At 37.1% G+C, this 20,346-nt stretch overlaps 1 protein-coding gene across 1 annotated transcript in view; it reads left to right on the top strand.

The window, feature by feature from the left end:
• The window catches only part of CNTN6 (contactin 6), a gene marked incomplete at both ends in the record, with an annotated part of 245,183 nt that overhangs the window by 80,034 nt on the left and 144,803 nt on the right, over nucleotides 1-20,346 (top strand). Inside the window, 2 exon segments of the mRNA XM_081246253.1 lie at nucleotides 10,889-11,015; nucleotides 16,710-16,885. Of these exon segments, the coding sequence (XP_081102379.1) occupies nucleotides 10,889-11,015; nucleotides 16,710-16,885 (303 nt within the window).

Genomic DNA, 20,346 nt, shown 5'->3' with positions numbered 1-20,346 from the left:
ATAAACTTCCCTCTTAGAACTGCTTTTGCTACATCCCGTAGGTTTTGGGTCATCATGTTTTCATTGTCATTTGTTTCTAGGTATTTTTTTTATTTCCTCTTTGATTTCTTCAGTGATCTCTTGGTTATTTAGTAGCATATTGTTTAGCCTCCATGTGTTTGTATTTTTTATAGTGTTTTTCCTGTAATTGATATCTAATCTCATAGTGTTATGGTCAGAAAAGATACTTGATACGATTTCAGTTTACTTAAATTTACCTAGCCTTGATTTGTGACCCAAGATATGATCTATCCTGGAAAATGTTCCATGAGCACTTGAGAAGAAAGTGTATTCTGGGTTTTTTTGAATGGAATGTCCTATAAATATTAACTCCATCTTTCTCCATTGCTACTCCAGCTTTCTTCTGATTTCCATATGCATGGAATATCTTTTTCCATCCCCTCATTTTCAGTCTGTATGTGTCCCTAGGTCTGAAATAGGGCTCTTGTAGACAGCATATGTACAGGTCTTGTTTTTGTATCCATTCGGCCAGTGTATGTCTTTTGGTTGGAGCACTTAATCCATTTACATTTAAGGCAATTATCGATATGTATGTTCCTATTACCATTTTCTTAATTCTTTGGGTTTGTTATTGTAGGTCTTTTCCTTCTCTTGTACTTCCTGTCTAGAGAAGTTCCTTTAGCATTTGTTGTAAAGCTGGTTTCGTGGTGCTGAATTCTCTTAGCTTTTGCTTGTCTGTAAAGTTTTTAATTTCCCTGTCAAATCTGAATGAGATCCTTGCTGGGTAGAGTAATATTGGTTGTAGGCTTTTTCCCTTTTAAAACTTTAAATATATCCTGCCACTCCCTTCTGGCTTGCAGAGTTTCTGCTGAAAGATAGCTGTTAACCTTATGGGGATTCCGTTGTATGTTATTTGTGGCTTTCCCCTTGTTGCTTTCAGTATTTTTTCTTTGTATTTAATTTTTGATAGTTTGATTAATATGTGTCTTGGTGTGTTTATCCTTGAATTTATCCTGTATGGGACTCTCTGCACTTCCTGGACTTCAATGAATATTTCCTTTCTCATATTAGGGAAGTTTTCAACTATAATATCTTCAAATATTTTCTCAGTCCCTTTCTTTTTCTCTTCTTCTTCTGGGACCCCTATAATTCAAATGTTGGTGCATTTAATGTTTTCACAGAGGTCTCTGAGACAGTCCTCAATTCTTTTCATTCTTTTTTTCTTTATTCTGCTCTGTGGTAGTTTTTTCCACTATTTTATCTTCCAGGTCACTTATCCGTTCTTCTGCCTCAGTTATTCTGCTATTGATTCCTTCTAGAAAAATTTTCATTTCATTTATTGTGTTGTTCATCATTGTTTCTTTGCTCTTTAGTTCTTCTCGGTCCTTCTTAAACATTTCTTGTATTTTCTCTATTCTATTTCCAAGATTTTAGATCATGTGTACTATCATTACTCTGAATTCTTTTTCAGGTAGACTGCCTATTTCCTCTTCATTTGTTTGGTCTGGTGGGCTTTTCCCTTGCTCCTTCATCTGCTGCATATTACTCTGTCTTCTCATTTTGCTTAACTCACTGTGTTTAGGGTCTCCTTTTCACAGGCTGCAGGTTCGTAGTTCCGATTGTTTTTGATGTCTGCCCCCAGTGGCTAAGATTGGTTCAGTGGGCTGCGTAGGCTTCCTGATGGAGGGGACTGGTGCCTGTGTTCTGTGGATGAGGCTGGATATTGTCTTTCTGGTGGGCAAGACCACGTCCAGTGGTGTTTTGGGGTGCTTGTGAATGTAGTGTGATTTTAGGCAGCTTCTCTGCTGATGGGTGGGGTTGTGTTCCTTTCTTGCTAGTTGTTTGGTATGGGGTGTCCTGCAGTGGAGATTGTTGGTCGTTGAGTGGAGCTGGGTCTTAGCATTGAGATAGAGATCTCTGGGAGAGCTCTTGCTATTTGATATTAAGTGGGGCCAGGAGTTCTCTGGTAGTCCAATGTCCTGAACTCGGCTGTCCCTCCTAAGAGGCTCAGGCCTGACACCAGGCCAGAGCACCAAGGCCCTGTCAGCCACACAGCTCAGAAGAAAAGGGAGAAAAAAAAGAAAGAAAAATAAATAAATAAATAAAAGTTATTAAAATTAAAAATATTTAAATATCATTAAAATAAAAAATAAAATAAAATAAAAATAAAATAATAATAATAAAAAGAAGAGAGCAACCAAACCAATAAAGAAATCCACCAATGATAACAAGCACTAAAACTTAAACTAAGATAACCATATAAATCAGAAACTCATCAGTAGCGTACAGGAAAGCGCAAGTGTACAGTTTCTCCCAAAGTCCACCGCCTCAATTTTGGGATGATTTGTTGTCTATTCAGGTATTCCACAGATGCAGGGTACATCAAGTTGATTGTGGAAATTTAATCCGCTGCTTCTGAGGCTGCATGGAGCAACTTCCCTTTTTCTTCTTTGTTCGCACAGCTCCTGGGGTTCAGCTTTGGATTTGGCCCCGCCACTGCAGGTAGGTCGTTCTCTGGTGTCTGATCTTCACCCAGACAGGAGGGGGTTAAAGGAGTGGCTGATTAGGGGGCTCTGGCTCAGTCAGGCCGGGGGAGAGGGAGGGGTACGGAATGTGGGACGAGCCTGCAGCGGCAGAGGCCGGCATGATATTGCAACAGCCTGAGCTGTGCCCTGTGTCCTCCCAGGGAAGTTGTCCCTGGATCATGGGACCCTGGCAGTGTTGGGCTGCACAGGCTCCCAGGAAAGGAGGTGTGGATAATGACCTGTGTTTGCACTCAGGCTTCTTGGTGGCTGCAGCAGCAGCCTTAGCGTCTCATGACTGTCTCTGGTGTCTGTGTTGAATGCTGTGGCTCGAGCCCGACTCTGAAGCTCATTTAGGCGGTGCTCTGAATCCCCTTTCCTTGTGCACCCTGAAACAATCGTCTCTTGCCTCTTAGGCAGCTCCAGACTTTTTCCCGGACTCTCTGCAGGCTAACTGTGGTGCACTAGCCCCCTTCAGTCTGTGTTCACGCAGCCAACCCCAGTCCTCTTCCTGGGATCTGACCTCCAAAGTCAGAGCCTCAGCTCCCAGCGCCCACCCACACTGGCGGGTGAGCAGACAAGTCTCTCAGGCTGGTGAGTGCTGGTTGGCACCGATCCTCTGTGCGAGAATCTCTCTGCTTTGCCCTCTGCACCCCTGTTGCTGCACTCTCCTCCATGGTTTCCCCCCACCACTCACCACCCTTCTCTGCAAGCGAAGGGGTTTCCTAGTGTGTGGAAACTTTTCCTCCTTCACAGCTCCCTCCCCTAGGTGCAGGTCCTGTCCCTATTCTTTTGTCTCTCTTTTTTCTTTTTCTTTTGTGGTACACGGGCCTCTCACTGTTGTGGCCTCTCCCGCTGCGGAGCACAGGCTCTGGATGCACAGGCTCAGCGGCCATGGCCCATGGGCACAGCTGCTCCACGGCATGTGGGATCCTCCCGGACCGGGGCATGAACCCGCATCCCCTGCATCGGCAGGCGGACTCCCAACCACTGCGCCACCAGGGAAGCCCTCTTTTTTCTTTTGCCCTACCCAGGTACGCTGGGAGTTTCTTGCCTTATGGGAAGTCTGAGGTCTTCTGCCAGCATTCAGTAGGTGTTCTGTAGGAGTCGTTCCACATGTAGATGTATTTTTTAAGTAGCTGTGGGGAGGAAAGTGATCTCCACGTCTTACTCCTCTGGCATCTTGAGGGTCCATCTAGACTAGCATTCTCTTAACTCTTAACAAGTTTTATGGAAGACAAAGGCTCTAATAATCCTGAAGAAACTCCTCTCTATTCAAGTAACAATCAGAAACTAAGAACCTCTTCATTTTATTTCCTAATTCCCAGGAGAGAGAAGTACAGCAGCCGAGCAGGACATATTCACCTTTTGTCCAGTCATTCATGGCCATAAGAATGAGGCGAATTAAAAAAATATGAATTTAAGGGCCTATTCCTATCAGTTAAGAGATGATTCTCCATAAAGATGTTCATGAACTGTTCAGAAATGATAAAATGTGACTGCCGTCGATATAATTAAAAGTTTTTTGCATTCAGGGGGATGACATGAACTTTAGATTCTGGTAGTTTGATCCAGTATTGGAGTCAGCTCATAGGACTAATTTTTTTTTTAACTCCATGGAAGATAAAAAGGAAGAAAAATGGGGCAGAACCCTACAAGAATTTTCAATAACACTGTATAATTTGCTTTTAATTGTCATTTAAAATTATTTACTTTTCAACATTCCTCTATTGCAAAGTTCTTCCTTTATTGCCAAGTAAAACATTTCTTATTGTGTAGCATTATATTGTAGGTGATTTTATAGCAGTAGGTGTTGTCAATACAATTATTTAATCACTTATTGCTCAAAATACCGACACTTTTCCTAAGGTCTAGTGTACTTTTAAAGAAAAGGTACTTAAAAAGCATTTTTGATTTTTTGCTTTTGATATTATATTGTCACATGGTTTCAGCTCTTCTTGTACAGAAAGCTCATGTTGTCCTTGCTTTCTGACACTGTAGGCAAAGCAACAAAAGTTTGCTATTATTTAATCATTTCATTGCAGTCTGAAAAAAATCTAAGGATTTACCACAAGAGACTAAACAATTAGTTGACAAAAGCTAGACATTTTACTCGTATGAATTCAAGCTCTTAAAAATTTGATAACAACAAATATAAATGACTAAATAAGATATGGACTGATGATAATTCACCAAGACCAAGCTTTTCTGTCTTTCAAAATGAACCAAAGTTTGTTAGAAAATGCCTGATTCTATTCGTCTCAAGTTCTTCATCTGTCAAATGGGAATGGAAATGTATATCTCATAAAAAGTGTCACAGGAACTTAATTTGTTACTTGGTGCATGTAAAACTCCTTGGAAAACTACAAATTACTCTTCCAAATATAAAATATTATTAAGTCAAGTTATACCCTTAATTTAGATTATATGAAGATTGAACAGAGCTTTTCTCTGAGTGAAGGTAAAGGAAGATAAATTAACATTTGTTGTCTGCCTATTTTGTGCATAGCGCAGTGCTTAATATTTCAGCCAGGTTTTCTTTTTAGGGGGCGAGGAAGGTGGTTGAAAATGTTTAAATTATAAAGATCTATGAAAAAACAAACAAAAAAACCCCCTCATATTCCACTTGAATTTTTGCTATGAAAGAAGATAATATTAGCACTCACATTTCAAACTATATTCTTTTACCCATCCCTCATTTTTCTGTTTATACTGTTATTTTTATATTATCCAAGTTTATTGCATTCATATTCTGTTCTATAACTAAAACCAACATGGCTCTTAAGTGGTAGGTTTTTTTTGTTTTTTGTGTTTTTTTTGCGGTACGCGGGCCTCTCACTGTTGTGGTCTCTCCTGTTGCAGAGCACAGGCTCTGGACGCGCAGGCTCAGAGGCCATGGCTCACGGGCCCAGCTGCTCCACAGTGTGTGGGATCCTCCCAGACCGGGGCATGAACCTGCGTCCCCTGCATTGGCAGGCGGACTCTCAACCACTGCGCCACCAGGGAGGCCCTTAAGTGGTAGTTTTATATTTAAATGTATTCATTGTGCATCCTATTCCTCCTTCTTTCTTGAGATCTGTATATTGGTTCATTTTTACCTGGATAGACTTCATTGTTAAGTCATTTCTTTAAGAGTGGTCATTTATATTATATTCCCTGAGGGTTTTTTGTTTGTTTTTTGATGTTAAAGAATGTTGAATGTCATTAGATTCGAAAGCTATATCAGTGGGTAATAACAGTCAAGTCACCCTTTTATTCAGAATACTGTAGACTTTCCCTCACTGTCTTCTGGTATAGAATGCTAATGCTACTATTATAAAATCTGAAATTAATCTGATTTTATCTTTCACTCTTTTAAGTAATTTTCTGTTTCAACCTGGTCTTCTTGCAAAGTCTTTCTTTAAGTTTGAACATCAGTCACTTAACTAACACGTGCTTTGGTGTTAAGTCCTCTCTCTAAATTAAAATATCTCTGGAATGTGGTGTATTCTTTCAATTCACAGGAAATTTTCTTGCTGATATCTTTCAATACATTTGTTTGTCTCAGTGACATCAAGGATCTTTATGTTGGATCATCTTTTATCTATCTTTCTTATCCATTACCTTCTCTTTCCTCTTATCTGTGTTTAATTGCATTCATCACAATTATCTCTAATCTTCTCTTTATGTCAGTAATTTGACTTTTAGTAGGTATCTGTTTTGTTTCTTGACTATTTTAGTTGATTTATTAATTCTTTAATGATGCTCTTTTGGTTGCAATTTTTATGTTTAAGTTACATCCTAATTTATCTGATTCTATAGTTTGTCTTTTTCATCTTGCCATTGAGTTACATTTTTTGAATTCAGGTTCTTACTCTACTGTGTGAAAAATTTTGAGAAATTTCCTAGGATTCCTTGAGTTATATTTTCCTCTAGATTGGATATTTTGTCTATCTTTGGCATGCTATGTTTTTCACTTTTATTGTTGCAATACATTTCCATACTTACTATTCCACTTCTTTTCATTTGCTCATACTTGAGGAACTGTGTGCAGACAACTCAGTCATTCCTTTATAGAAAGGGATAATTTTAAACGTTCTTCTCATCATATCAGAGAACTGTTTGATTTCTTCCTTTTAGCTCCATTTTGGAGGCTGAATACCCACATATCATGAGTACCCCCATTTTGTAGCCTGAAGGAATACTGGGATTGTGGGAAGTTCAGCCTTTAGCAGAAGAATATCTGGGTGCTTCTATTTTAAGATTTTTTTTTTTTTTTAGTGGTTTGTAGCAAGATTATTTGTGGAAGAGTCATAGGTATACTTTATTGGGGAAATGCATCATTTTTAGGTTGGGCTTTAGAGATTTTACCAAGTGAATATATAGGCGTGAAACTATTAGTTTGTGAAACAGAGTCAGCTTTACTATTCATGCTTCTCTGCTTCACTCTTTTTTCTCCAGGAGCCCTGTCTACTCCTCTCTTCAGCCAGAAGAGAAAACAGATTAAAACACAGTATGCAAGTATATACAAATCTGCTTAACTCCAGAATTGGAGGTTGCTATGAGAATTCTCAGAATTTTGTCATTTCACCAGTAAATCTCACAGAGGTTAGGGATGAGATTAAGACATCAAGAACTCTTTCACCCCTCTGAGGCTGGACAAACTCTTCTTATGCACAAATGTTTTTTTCTGTTGTTTCTTTGTTTCTTTTGATTATTTTTAAGCCAATGGCATTGTAATTTGTCCCTTTTCTTATTCAGACTGTTAATTTGTTTGTTGTTTATTTATATTTATAATTCCTTGTGCATTTCATTAGGTACTAGAGTAAGGAAAGTCTGTATTACATGTTTAACTCACTCTTTCTCAATCAGCCTTTACAAAAAAACAAAGATGTAAGATGTATTGCTACTTTATAGTTAAGAGTTATAACTTGTCCAGCATTATACAGCTAATAACTGTCTGTACTTCTAGGTAAATAATGGAGTATACTAAAATTACAATTTAAGATAAAATTACTAAATTAATATTTTACCTGGGTGCAAATATTCTGGAAGAAAGAAATAGATCTGAGTGGATGGTGAAAACAGTGAGAGAATCAAGATGCCTAAGTTTAACTTCCTCCCTATCTCTCAAAGCAGATGGTGAATTTGGAAAAGATGATTCAGCTTCCTGGGTTTTAGTTTCCCTGTGTGTAATAATAATAAGGATGATGATGATGATGACAATAATGATGGTAATTTTCACAATTTGATGATTATACATTTACATGTACCAGGCACAATGTGATATACTTTATAGTAATATGTTATTAAATCTCAAAATAACCATCTGATATACAGAGTCTATCTATTTTGTCAACGAAGATACTGCAAATTTCACAAATCCACTGAAGCCCATTTGATTCAAGGGCACATGCTATTGACCACTAGCTCTATTGTCTTTCCAGACCAAGAAGTCTGGCCTGAATGGTCTACAAAAGACCTACCAACTTTGAGATTCTCTAGAGCTGTGATTGGTATCAGAGGAAATGACATGCTCTTACATGACCCTCAGGTACAACTACTAGAGTTCTGGACTGGGTGTCCTAAAATTAAATCCTAACATGATGAGATTTTTGCTTTATGTATTCATTTGCACATTTAAAAAACACAGAATTTCACCTAAAACGTAAGTACCTAACTCTTCCTCCTCCTTTCCTCCAAATCTTTCTTTCTTAACAATTCAGTCCAAATGCCATGAAGTGGGGCTCAGTAAGGTAGGCATCCACATGAATGTGGAAGATGAGCACCACAGTAGCCCAGCATGAGTTGTTGGAGCCTAAGAATGGTGAGAAAGTCAGGCATGCAGGACAAGGGGTAAGGCAGCGGTGGCCCAGTGGAATGGCAGAGCCCGAGGAAGGTGAGAAGGGCATGCCCTTACTGAGGTGGCCTGGCACAGGCTATCAGAGTCTGAGAAGCCTGAGGAGGGTTCCATTGCCAGGAGAGGGTGGTGAAGGTAGAAACCTGGAAGCTAAGCGAGTGAGGACAGAATCTCCACAGGGAAAGGGCATTCCAGGGTGAGGTGTTAGATCCTCAAGGATGTGAGAAAGTTATCCAATTTGGAATATAACCATGCACAGAGTGTCAGAGGTCAAGAGGAAAGACAGCATCCACATAGGAGGGAGACCGTGCACAGGGTCAGAACATGAGTGAGGTGAGGAGGTAGGAGACAGCTTACAAGTGGTGTCAAGGAAGGTATGGGAGTATAACTTGCAGCAGGTATCAGAATCTGTACAGGGTGAAGAGGAGCTTCACAAAGGGGAGAAGGTGGTGACAGTAACTGGAGGTTAGTTACATACAAGGAGATTGAACAAATTCATAAATACACTGAGAATAGTGGAAACCAGGGTTCTCACAGCTGGAATAGGGAGTTAAAAATATAGACAGAGGACTTCCCTGGTGGCTCAGTGGATAAGAATCCACCTATCAATGCAGGGGACACGGGTTCAATCCCTGGTCTGGGAAGATCCCACATGTCGTGGAGCAACTAAGTCCGTGAGCCACAACTACTGAGCCTGTGCTCTACAGCCCGCAAGCCACAACTACTGAGCCTGCATGCTGCAACTACTGAAGCCAGCGTGCCTACAGCCTGCGCTCTGCAACAAGGGAAGCCACCACAAGGAGAAGCCCGCACACTGCAACGAAGAGTAGCCCCCACTCGCCACAACTAGAGAAAGCCCGAATGCAGCAACGAAGACCCAACACAGCCAAAAATAAATAAAATTAAAAATATATATATAGACAGAAAAAACCTATAATAAACCCACTATAAATCACCATAGATAGATAGAAGTATGGAATAAGAATATATACACACACACATATATATATATTTACATAAATATGTCTGTATATAAAATTATACATATGCATACTTATATGTATTCATATGTGTTTATAAATTCATATAAGTATCTATATGTATGTATTCATACATATAATCTATAAAACCTACACACACACACACACACACACACACATGCACACACTGAAAATCCTCAGAGCAAGAACACCTCAATAACAATAAGTACACTTAGTTCCAGATCATGGTTTCTACATACCATTCTCTAATAAAAGGAACAAGGTTTTCTTAGGGAAACAAAAAACTACTTTGATGGCTGGAATAGGAGAAATGCAAGGTGATTCTGGAACACTTTCTTGTACCAGAAAGTAAAGAATAGTATAAAGAATGATAGGCACATATCAAAAAGATGAAGAAACCAGCTTGAATGGCTCATGCTGGCCAAATCAGTGACAATTTGGGCATCAAAATAAATAGTAATGGATTATAACTTTAATAAAATAAGAAACGATGGATTCACAGTGATAGAGTAGATCATACTGATAGAAATATATAAATAAAACATTTAAATGTTCAGTAAGGAACAGTATATTTACATTGTCTCAAAGTCCCTAACCACAAAATGTTTACCAATTATAAAGGGGGGAAAAAAGGCAATTTTATAGTGGAGAAGTCTGGCAGGCAGCACATTAACTAAGTGATCAAAGTTAACTTCAGCAGAAATGGGACAAATAGAAGTCCTGCAGTATCTGGTAGGATACAATCTGAAGCACACAGCATTCCTGAATCTAACTGTAATGAAAGAGCAGACAAAGTGGTGCACCCAGTGGGTGAGGGGAATGGAGGGACAAGATGGCAAGACAATGTGATCAATACACTCTGGCTGGTGGGGACCAGTCTTTTTCATGGTGATAATTTTTAAAATAAGAGCCAGTTTTCTCATTGGTTTTATTACTGTTTTTTAAAATCTTTATAGACCCTTTTTATTACCCATACAATCAGCACACAGCTCCTACCAGGACCCCTACCCTGTCGTCACTCAGATAAGCCCAAATTGAGTGAAACTTTACCAGATCAGTGCCTGGTAATTTTCAAAGGTACCAAGGTGAGGAAAACCAAGGAAAGACTGGGAAATTGTTCTGCATTGAAGGAGACTAAGAGGAGAAAACAACTAAATGAAATCTGTGATTCTCTACTGGATCTTTTTGCTATAAAGGATTTTATTAGGAAAAATGGAGAAATGGGATCTGAAGATTAGATGCTAGTATTGAATCAATGTTAATTCCTTGATTTTGATCATTTTATTGTATCCTTTGTAGGAAATATAAACTAATTTATTTGGGATGATGTGGCATAAATTTGCAAAATTACTTTAAATGGCATAGAAAGAATTTTTTGTACCATTTCTGAAACATTTTCTATATGTTTGCTATTGTTTCAAGATAAAATGTTTTTAAAACTATGTATTGACTTGATGTCTAATTCAGACTTGCATTCAAAACAGGGTCAGGTTTTTTCATGTGGTGTAATTCTTTTCTTTTTCCAGGTGATGGTCGTTTGAGCCGTCCTATTTTTACCCAGGAACCACAAGATGTTATTTTTCCTTTGGATTTGTCAAAATCTGAAATCATCCTGAATTGTGCTGCTAATGGTTACCCTTCACCCCATTATAGGTAAAGTTCTACTTCTGAGTACCACACTGCTTGTTTTTTTTTTTCTTTGTCTTCGGGGTAAAATATACACACAATAAAGTGACTTAATTTGAAGTGTACAGCTCAAAGAATTTTTACATAGGTATACAGCTGCATGCCCACCACTCAAATGAAGATATGGACATTTCTGGTATGGCAAACTGTTCCCTCATGGCACTTGCCAAGTGATGACTACCCCACCCCCACCCGCAGCAACCACTATTGTGACTTATTGATTAGGTCTGCTTAGAACAGTTATTCTTGACATTGGTGCCATGCAGTGCCATGTTATGGAGAGAATTGACAGAGGAAAAGAAAGAAAGAAAACGGAAGGAAAGAAGAAAGGAAGGAAGGAAGGGAGGAGGGAAGGAACACAGGAGAAAAGAAGAAAAAATAAAGGGAAAGGACAGGAAAAGGTTTGTTTCCCCAGTTTGAAAGACTATAAAGCACAAGTTCATTTTGTACTCCCTTCCCCACAATTTGGAGCCACTGCCTCAGTTGCCCCATATACAAGAACTGTGAAAATGTTTCCCTAAAAGGAATTAATCCAGATGGAAATTTTATTTTATCAGACTAATTTCTGTGGCTCCACTGACATGTCCCATCACCCAAAAAGCACTGGTTTTAGAAAAACATGTTGAAGACAGCTATGTACCATCTAATGCAGAAAAGGAATTTTCATTCTGGGCAAGTAGAAAAATATATATTTCCTCCTCACATATTACCTCTGAAATAATAAGGCAGAAAGTTCTGTAGTGTTTCAGTTTTTAGAATATTGCAGTAAAGGCAGAATCTGATCCACCTTGTGGGTAGACTTCACAAATTTAAAAATATATGCATGTATATATTATGCTTATATAAATCATAAAGATATTTTGTTGGTAAGAACTGCATATGCAAGTGTAAATATAGGAAAAATTGAATAAATATTAAAATCACTATTGTGGCTTTGGGATTTTAAAAGCATTTTTTTAAAGTCTGAATTTTTAGTAGTTAAGTTAAATCATCACACACAAAAAGCAACCATCTCAGTCCATTTTGGCAAAATAAGCTGGCTTGGTGTGATTTTTATGTTCCATTAAAAATACCAAATTTCTATGTATAATTACTTTGATCTTAAGATTGTCTAGATTAACTAGCTAAATGACTTATATGCACAAAGTTAAAGACAACTCTCCTTTACATTGTATTTTGTCAAAAGAACTTCAGAATTTGTTTTTTAAAAGAAAAGAGCTGAAAAACTGTGTCTTACTACACTTTATTAAAGCTTTCCTATCTTTAGGACACCCAAACCAATAAAGTCCATCTGGTTGATGAAGATTACTTAGTTAATAAATTGGTTCACTCAGTTCATGGTTGGTGGTTTGTTTTCCTTAAATAAAGAGTTATCTTACTTAACTTAAAATTTGGTTAAATATATAAAAATGTGATTAACACATTTTTAAGGATCACCTTACAGTTTAAGTTGGAATTTTATTTTTGAAAGCCAATTTGATTGATCCTAAAGATTGACAGAATTTGTTAGAGAAAGGAAAAAAAAAGTATGAATCCCTATAAAATAAGAAACATTTGCTAAGTATAAATAAGATAAATCATCAGTCAATCATGTACTTATATAAAAATGTCTACTGGCTTATAACATGCTGAAAGATATAAAACAGTGGTTCTCACAACAATTTGCTAATATTATCTATGAAGAAATACACTGAATGAAGAGACTGCAAATTCCAGTGTTGTGAAATGGCTTCTGTTTCTAACATACTTAAAAATTAGAGGGCTAAAGACAGGTAATTTAGCTTCTTATTTCCAATCCCCATAACCAGGTTTAGCTTGGCTCTGATATCATGGTATAAAATACTCATAGGCAAGAGGCTTTGAAAAAAGAGTGAGAACAAAACCAAGTTTTTAATGCTTAAATGTCAGACTAAGACCCAATTTTCTTGATAATAAAGCAAAGGGCAGAGGTATTTCAGACAATGCACATTAGCAACAAAATAAAAATTTAGTTTTAATATGATCCTTTCTAACTTAAAATTTATTTTTAAAAAACATAGTTAACTGTATTCATCTTAGATTGTGTGTGTGTGTGTGTGTATGAAATAGGGGACAATCTTTATGATTCAGAGTCTAACATTATTTGAGGTTATTTGGATATAGTGTGAAGCCGTATTAAAGAGCCTTTGACTTAGATCCATTCCATATGTGACCTTGGAATAATCATTTCTTTCTCCTGGCATTGGATTCCTTATCCACAAAGTGAGGGTGTAGTTGACTTTAAGGTGTGTGTTTTATTCCTTTTAGTAAATTCCTTTAGCAAATGAAATCTCACAGGAGAAAATAAGCAATATTTAAAGCAGAACTTTGGAAACAGTTTAAAAGTAACTTCTCTAAAGTCACTTACAGTTGGAGCCAACACCTTCACAGACAGGATTTCAGTAGAAAACAAGAAGATACAGATGTCAGGCAAGTTGGCACAGAAGTTTTCCCATGGAAAAGATCACTCTTTATTCTTTAAAAGACCAGGCAACACATGGCAATTAACATCTAACCAGGAAGCTTTGTAAAGGGAAGGAAAATGGGTTATGCAAAAATGTACTTGGGTAGGATTGCTTATACTTTAAAAAGTTTAGGAAAATCAGATAGTAATGAGCTTAGTTCCAGCTCAGAATATATCTTTTATTTGGGAAAATGAAGCAACAAGCAACACACACATAAATCATTTTTACATTGGATACACTCTCTATCAGGTACACTATCTTTGAATGTCATAGAGGATTTCTAACACATGTTCTCTGGACCTGGTCACAAGAGGAGGTTCCTTTCTGTAATTTAATCTACTCCAGTCATAAAGACATTCTTAAGTCTGGAGAAGTTCTAGGTCTCTGAGTAAAAATCATAAAAGTAGTTACTCTGCCCTTCTATTCTTTTTATTCATTTCCTCACTCGATCTTCTTAACAACCTCATGTGATAAAGCAGGATATTTTTATTGTGCAAGTTTTATAATTGATGGATATGACTTTTGGAGAATTCATTACTTGCACAAGCATACACAGCAAAGCAATGTCAAAGCTAGGCCTAGGACTCTTTCCACAGGGTCAATGGAGCCAAATTTAGCACACATTACAATCACTCAGAGAGACTACTAAAAAAATTTTTATTTTGGAGTTCTTCAAAGGTCTAGGAATAGGCCCAGAAATAGTGCTCCATGTAATTCTAAAGCAAGGCTCAGTTTTGAAAAACACTCACATGCGCACACACACACACACACACACACTCGTGCATTATCACAGGCCAGCAAACAAATATAGCCCCCAGCCATTATATTCTTAACTACTCAATAGGGAAGGATGTTCACCAGGAAAAGTTCAAGATTTTAGTTCAAATCCATGTGTTTCATGGAATTAATGATATTAAGGCAGATGCTTAAAATAATCATCTATAGCATATTTCCTAGTTTGCATCATGGGATAATTCTCCTGGGCATGCAATTCTATCCGTAACGTTTGTATGACAATCACCTGAATTCATTAATACTATTTCTCCATTGATTTAAACATATTAATTAGGACAAAGCCCATACCACGACTTGAACCCTTGATCTATATGCACAGTTTAATAATCATTGTACCATAGTGATTAGAAGGATTATGGGGATACTGTGAAAAATTCATTTGCTGCAGCTAAGCCAACAACTTTGAATTTGTGTTGAAAAACAATTACTGAGATTAATTAGGAGCATATAATGATGACAGCAGTTATTTCAGTGATTGATTCCAAAATTAAAGAGAACTGGCAAACTAAGTGCTGTATAGCCTTTGCATTGAAAATGAAAGGGAACACAAAGGTTAAAAGACCATGTAAGACAGTATTACAGTGCTGGCAAGGAGAATATTCGAGGCTTCAGATAGGCCTAAAAAATAGTTTTCTCCATTTTCTTCTTCTGAAATTGAGAACGAGAGGCCGAACAAATTTCTCTAGAAAAAAATTTGGCAGATAGTTCAGGCAAATGAAATATACTATTTTTGACTGTTGTCTTTCAACTACCTTTATTAAAATGAAGTTGAGGTGCACAAGAATTGGCTAAATAATTTAAAAGTGACAGAGTTTGTTCAAAACCTCTGGATGATTTGATATCTCGTCAATCACTTCTCATCTTTAATAGGGTAGAAGATTACCTAAGCCCGTATTTCTTTTCTACTGTTGTAGATATTTGTGAGACTTTTTCCACGGGACATTTCAGAATACTCCTAAAAAAGTCAATGACATTTGGAATAATGCTATAAAATGTCATTCCTTTCTTACAGTTAGCTACCTCTACCAAAATAAGGGAAGAAACTGCAAAGCTGGCATAGACCCTAAAAAAATATGATTTGGAAATTGGCTATATTACATAGGAAGAGGCCACTCACTTGTCTTTCTGACTGATTATCTTAATTCAATAGTTTAAATATCTCTGTTCTTAAATGCTTTATATGACTACACACAGCTTGTGCCGTAGAAATGTATCTGTTTAAGTTTGTAATATTCTTATTTCAAAATGTCTGAATATTTTGATGGAAGTTAGGGGTTGCAAGGTGGGGGAAGTGAATCCAGTTAAAGATAATTACTGGTTATTCATTCATCTTAAAATGACCAAATGCAATTTCTAAAACATCTTATGGTTCTTTGAAAATAAATATAACTGTTAGGCCTTTCTGATACTTAATTCATGTATAAAAAGATTGTTGACTAATAGGTAAGCCAAGAAACTTTCTGCAGCCTAAAATAAAAACTTCTCAAACTGCATTTGTTTTTGTTAAGGTATAATTTTAGTTTGGCATTTCTAAATACTGTTGAAATATTTCTAAATACTGTAGAAATACTGAAAAATATTCAGTATTTCTAAATACTATTGAAATTAATTTTCTTAGTAAGAGACTAACAGAGACAATCGTGTTCTAAAGTAGTCTGGTTATTTTTGTTTTGTTATCAGCCTCAAATTGGCATTGTAAAATCTTTGCTGGCTTTCTTTGTGCCATTTCTAATATATTTTTCTTGGATTTCTATGTCTAAATCTTTTTTTTTTTTTTTTTTTTTTTTTGTGTGGTATGCGGGCCTCTCACTGTTGTGGCCTCTCCCGTTGCGGGGCACAGGCTCTGGACGCGCAGGCCCCACGGCCATGGCTCACGGGCCCAGCCGCTCCGTGGCATGTGGGATCCCCCCGGACCGGGGAACGAACCCGTGTCCCCTGCATCGGCAGGCAGACTCTCAACCACTGTGCCACCAGAGAAGCCCTGTCTAAATCATTTTTGACATTCAGTTTTGCAGTATCAGTTGTGCGTGTTCAGGTATGGCACATGTTATTTGAAAAGCTGCTATAGGAATAGGGTGGCCAGGTTTATTGACTGAATGTCTACTTTTTATTTCTCATGTCAAGAGTTCTATTTCCTCTTTTACACATTTGGGTGAATGTTCATAATTTGTAAAGAGTAGAAGATCTTCAAAATAACATAGTTATTGATATCACAGAGCTCATGAAGACAATTATCTTAGATGAAACTGGTGGGATGTATCCACATATAACCATGTTTTGTTTCATTTTAACAGTCTCAGGAATTACAGGTGCATGTTGTTTAACACAAGAGTGGTCAACTCTGTATATTAGAAACATGATTTGATTTTTTTTTTCCTTGAAGGTGGAAGCAAAATGGCACAGATATTGATTTTACCATGAGCTATCACTACAGGTTGGATGGAGGCAGTTTGGCAATCAGTAGCCCCCGCACAGACCAAGATATTGGCACGTACCAGTGCCTGGCCACCAACCCTCTGGGAACAATTCTGAGCCAGAAGGCGAAGCTCCAATTTGCATGTGAGTTTGTGGGAAAAATCTATAATCTTTATGTTTCTAAAAATATATTTTTATTATAATCATAGTAGGAAAAATCCAGCTTTGCCAATCATATGCTCTTTGAGAGCAAATATGAATTTATAGAGGCAAAAAGTTTTAACAGTGTGCATTTTGTGAATTCAGATTCCTGGGGATAGCTGAAATCTGTTTCAAAAAAGGAAGGAAGTATCAGTGTTATTGTATTTTGTGAATAATATTTAGAAACATCTCTGAAAGTTCCAGATATACATATTAAGATAAAGATTATATACATTACTCTTTTTCTTTTGCATTGGGTATTAGTATGCAGAGCACATGAAGCAAAAGCTGAGGGCAGAGATGTCTTTTGGGGGAGGCAAGTATTCTCCCAGGAAAAGTGATCATGCATCCACAGTTTGATGTAGGTGGAAATAAAGTGGCTGCCAAAGGCAGACTTTATATTAACTGTAACAATGTCCAGCTGCGTCACAAAAATGTCATCCAAATAATTACCTTGGTGACATTTGGGGACATTAGCAGATGAACAATAGACATAATGCTCCTTATATAGTTTTTATGTAGTGCTTCCAGGGGCTGAAATGTTTCATATTGGATCCAGGGAAAGCCTTGTTTGAAAGTAATTACATCTGTTGATATGGATGAAGTAGAAGCCTTAAATGTCTCCTTTTGTACTCCCTCCCTGACCCAATCCTACCCATGTCCACCTCAGAGGATATATCAGGGGCCAAAGCGTGAGAAGCTACTCTTTGCAGCCCTCATGAAAAGGTCTATGCTTCTGTTACTTTGAAAAAGTAATTATTTTGAAATTTAAAAAACAAAATATATGTCCAAAGCCCACCTTGTAGAACTACTTTAGTCACCACTAGATATATAAATTAACAGTTGGGTCTGTTTCCCATTGCAAGTCTTGTGTTCCAAGTATGCCGTGTTCTACACATAGTTCCCCTATGTTGAGCATTCTGGGGATGGCATTGTTTCTGAATATGTATATAAACATATTCAGAAAAAAATACACACACACATATGTATATATGTATATGTATGCATGTGGTCATAAATATACACACATTATACATATGTACATATATGTATGTGGTCCTATATATACATACATACACATGTATACATACACACAAGCGTTACTAAGTGTATCTGAATGTATTTATATCTGCAGAAATCAAAGGATAATGCAAAAGTTTATAGAGCTAAATGGAATCTGAACAAAGGCTGATGGCTGCTTGGACCTTACGGTAAAGATAAACACAATACTTGATTTCTGCATTTCAGCTAAGACCAGCACTTGGAAAAATAATAGCAAGCAAAACACTAATAAGAAACTTATTTTACAGAAGTAAACAATTGCTCCATAGACTTTCAATGATCCTGCCAAAATAATTATATCTCTTACTAGGATAGGTGATAACCCTAGAAGATACACATGTTTTGGATCAGATTGCATAAGAATAAATTTCACTTTCTGGCAAAGGAAAACACATACAGCACATTTATTTGCTATACCCTGGAAATAACTGAATAACTGAATACCTATGATGAAAATTAATGCACTATGCTTTACATGGCCATCTATTTCCTCCTCTTTGTTCCCCTTCTTAAACAAAAAATATATATTTTTAATCCCCTACACTATTTTTTCTCACCTTTTTTCTGCTTTTAAAAATATGTGTAACTAGAATTTTTTCAAAGTTAAATCATATTTTCTCTTTGCTAAAAAAAGAGGAAAGGTTTAAATTAAGAAGAAATTGTATGCTTTCATTTGGATGAACGGGAAAATCAATTCTTCTGTCCTTGCTGACTTTCTTGTCTCTTCACAAAATTTTCCTTTTTTTGAGTTGAAGGTGTGTGACTGTTGATCCCTAAAATCGTTTCTATTACTATTCATGCAGAAAGAAGAATGGCCTACTTCCATTAGCTGATCTTTCTCTTGCAGACTTAAAGGATCTTATGTTCCAAGTCTTAAACTTGAAAACAAGAACAAAAACAAAAAAAGAACCTCATTATTCTGCCTTTTGTGTCCAGTATCTGTAGTGGTCCCATGCCTGAAACATTTCCTGCTAGGTCCATGGAGAGATTTGATTGAGTGTAATTATCTCTTGAATCAACCCTGAACATAACCAACACATTTTAATCACCTATAAAGTATCTCCCTTCATTTCCTGTATTTCATAAGTACTCTCACCACCTTACTTAAGTCAGTTGTTCATTCCAAGTAGTAAATAACTTCTTTTCAAAAGGTGAAAATACCAGGTCTAGCTTTGCCACTGCTATTATGCAACTCTGAGTGGTTTACTTTTTGTACAAATGAGCACAAAGATCTTAAAGATGAATCGAAAAGTGTTGATGGGGACTTCCCTGGTGGCACAGTCATTAAGAATCCGCCTGCCAATGCAGGGAACATGGGTTTGAGCTCTGGTCTGGGAAGAACCCACATGCCATGGAGCAACTAAGCCCACGAGCCACAACTACTGAGCCCACGTGCCACAACTACTGAAGCCCACACGCCTAGAGCCTGTGCTCCGCAACAAGAGAAGCCACTGCAATGAGAAGCCCATGCACCACAATGAAGAGTAGCCCCAGCTCACTGCAACTAGAGAAAGCCCACACGCAGCAAGGAAGACCCAATGCAGCCAAAAATAAATAAATTAATTAAAACATCCTTTAAAAAAGAAAAAACAAAAAAACAAAAAAACACCGTAAGTCAAGACATACACCATGGAAAAAAGTAGAAAGCTTTCTATTAAAAAAAAAAAAAAAGTGTTGATGACTTACAGCCCAGAAGACTCCACTTACAAATTCTTTCTTCTAATCTCATTTAAGAGATACAGGATATTAATTTTGCAAAATAGGTTTTCTGAAATTTCATTCAAAGAAATTACATTTGTATCCACATGCAAATCTATGCATAATCTCATTAATAAGGTTACTCTTCCAAAAAGAGAAGAAGGAAAAGAGAGAGGCAGAGAAATACAGAGACAGAGAGAAGAGAGGCAGAAAGAAAAAGAGAGAACATAATAGAAGAGAAATATCCAATTGGGAATTTGTTTCTCTATGAAAACATCCTGAACATCACTAATCAATAAAGAAATACAAATCAGAGCCAGAAAATGCTGCTTCACACTCATTAGGATGGCTATTATTTTAAACACACACACACACATACACACACATGCAGAAAATAACAAGAATTGGCAAGGATGTGAGAACATTGGAATCCTTGTGCATTACTGGTGCGAATGTAAAATGGTACAGCTACTGTGGAAGACAGCATGGCAATTCCTTAAAAACTTGAACATAGAATTACCACGACACAGCAATTCCACCTCTAGGTAAATGCCCCAAAGGATGGAAGGGACTCAGGCAGATGTTTGTATACCCAATAATAGTGGCATTATATATAACTGGTAAAAGGTAGAAAGGACCCAAAT

Source organism: Mesoplodon bidens (genome assembly GCF_964165515.1).
Source record: "Mesoplodon bidens genome assembly, chromosome: 10".
Classification (NCBI taxonomy): domain Eukaryota; kingdom Metazoa; phylum Chordata; class Mammalia; order Artiodactyla; family Ziphiidae; genus Mesoplodon; species Mesoplodon bidens.
Note: the sequence above shows the minus strand (reverse complement) of the source record. Positions and strands in the feature narration are given on the sequence as shown.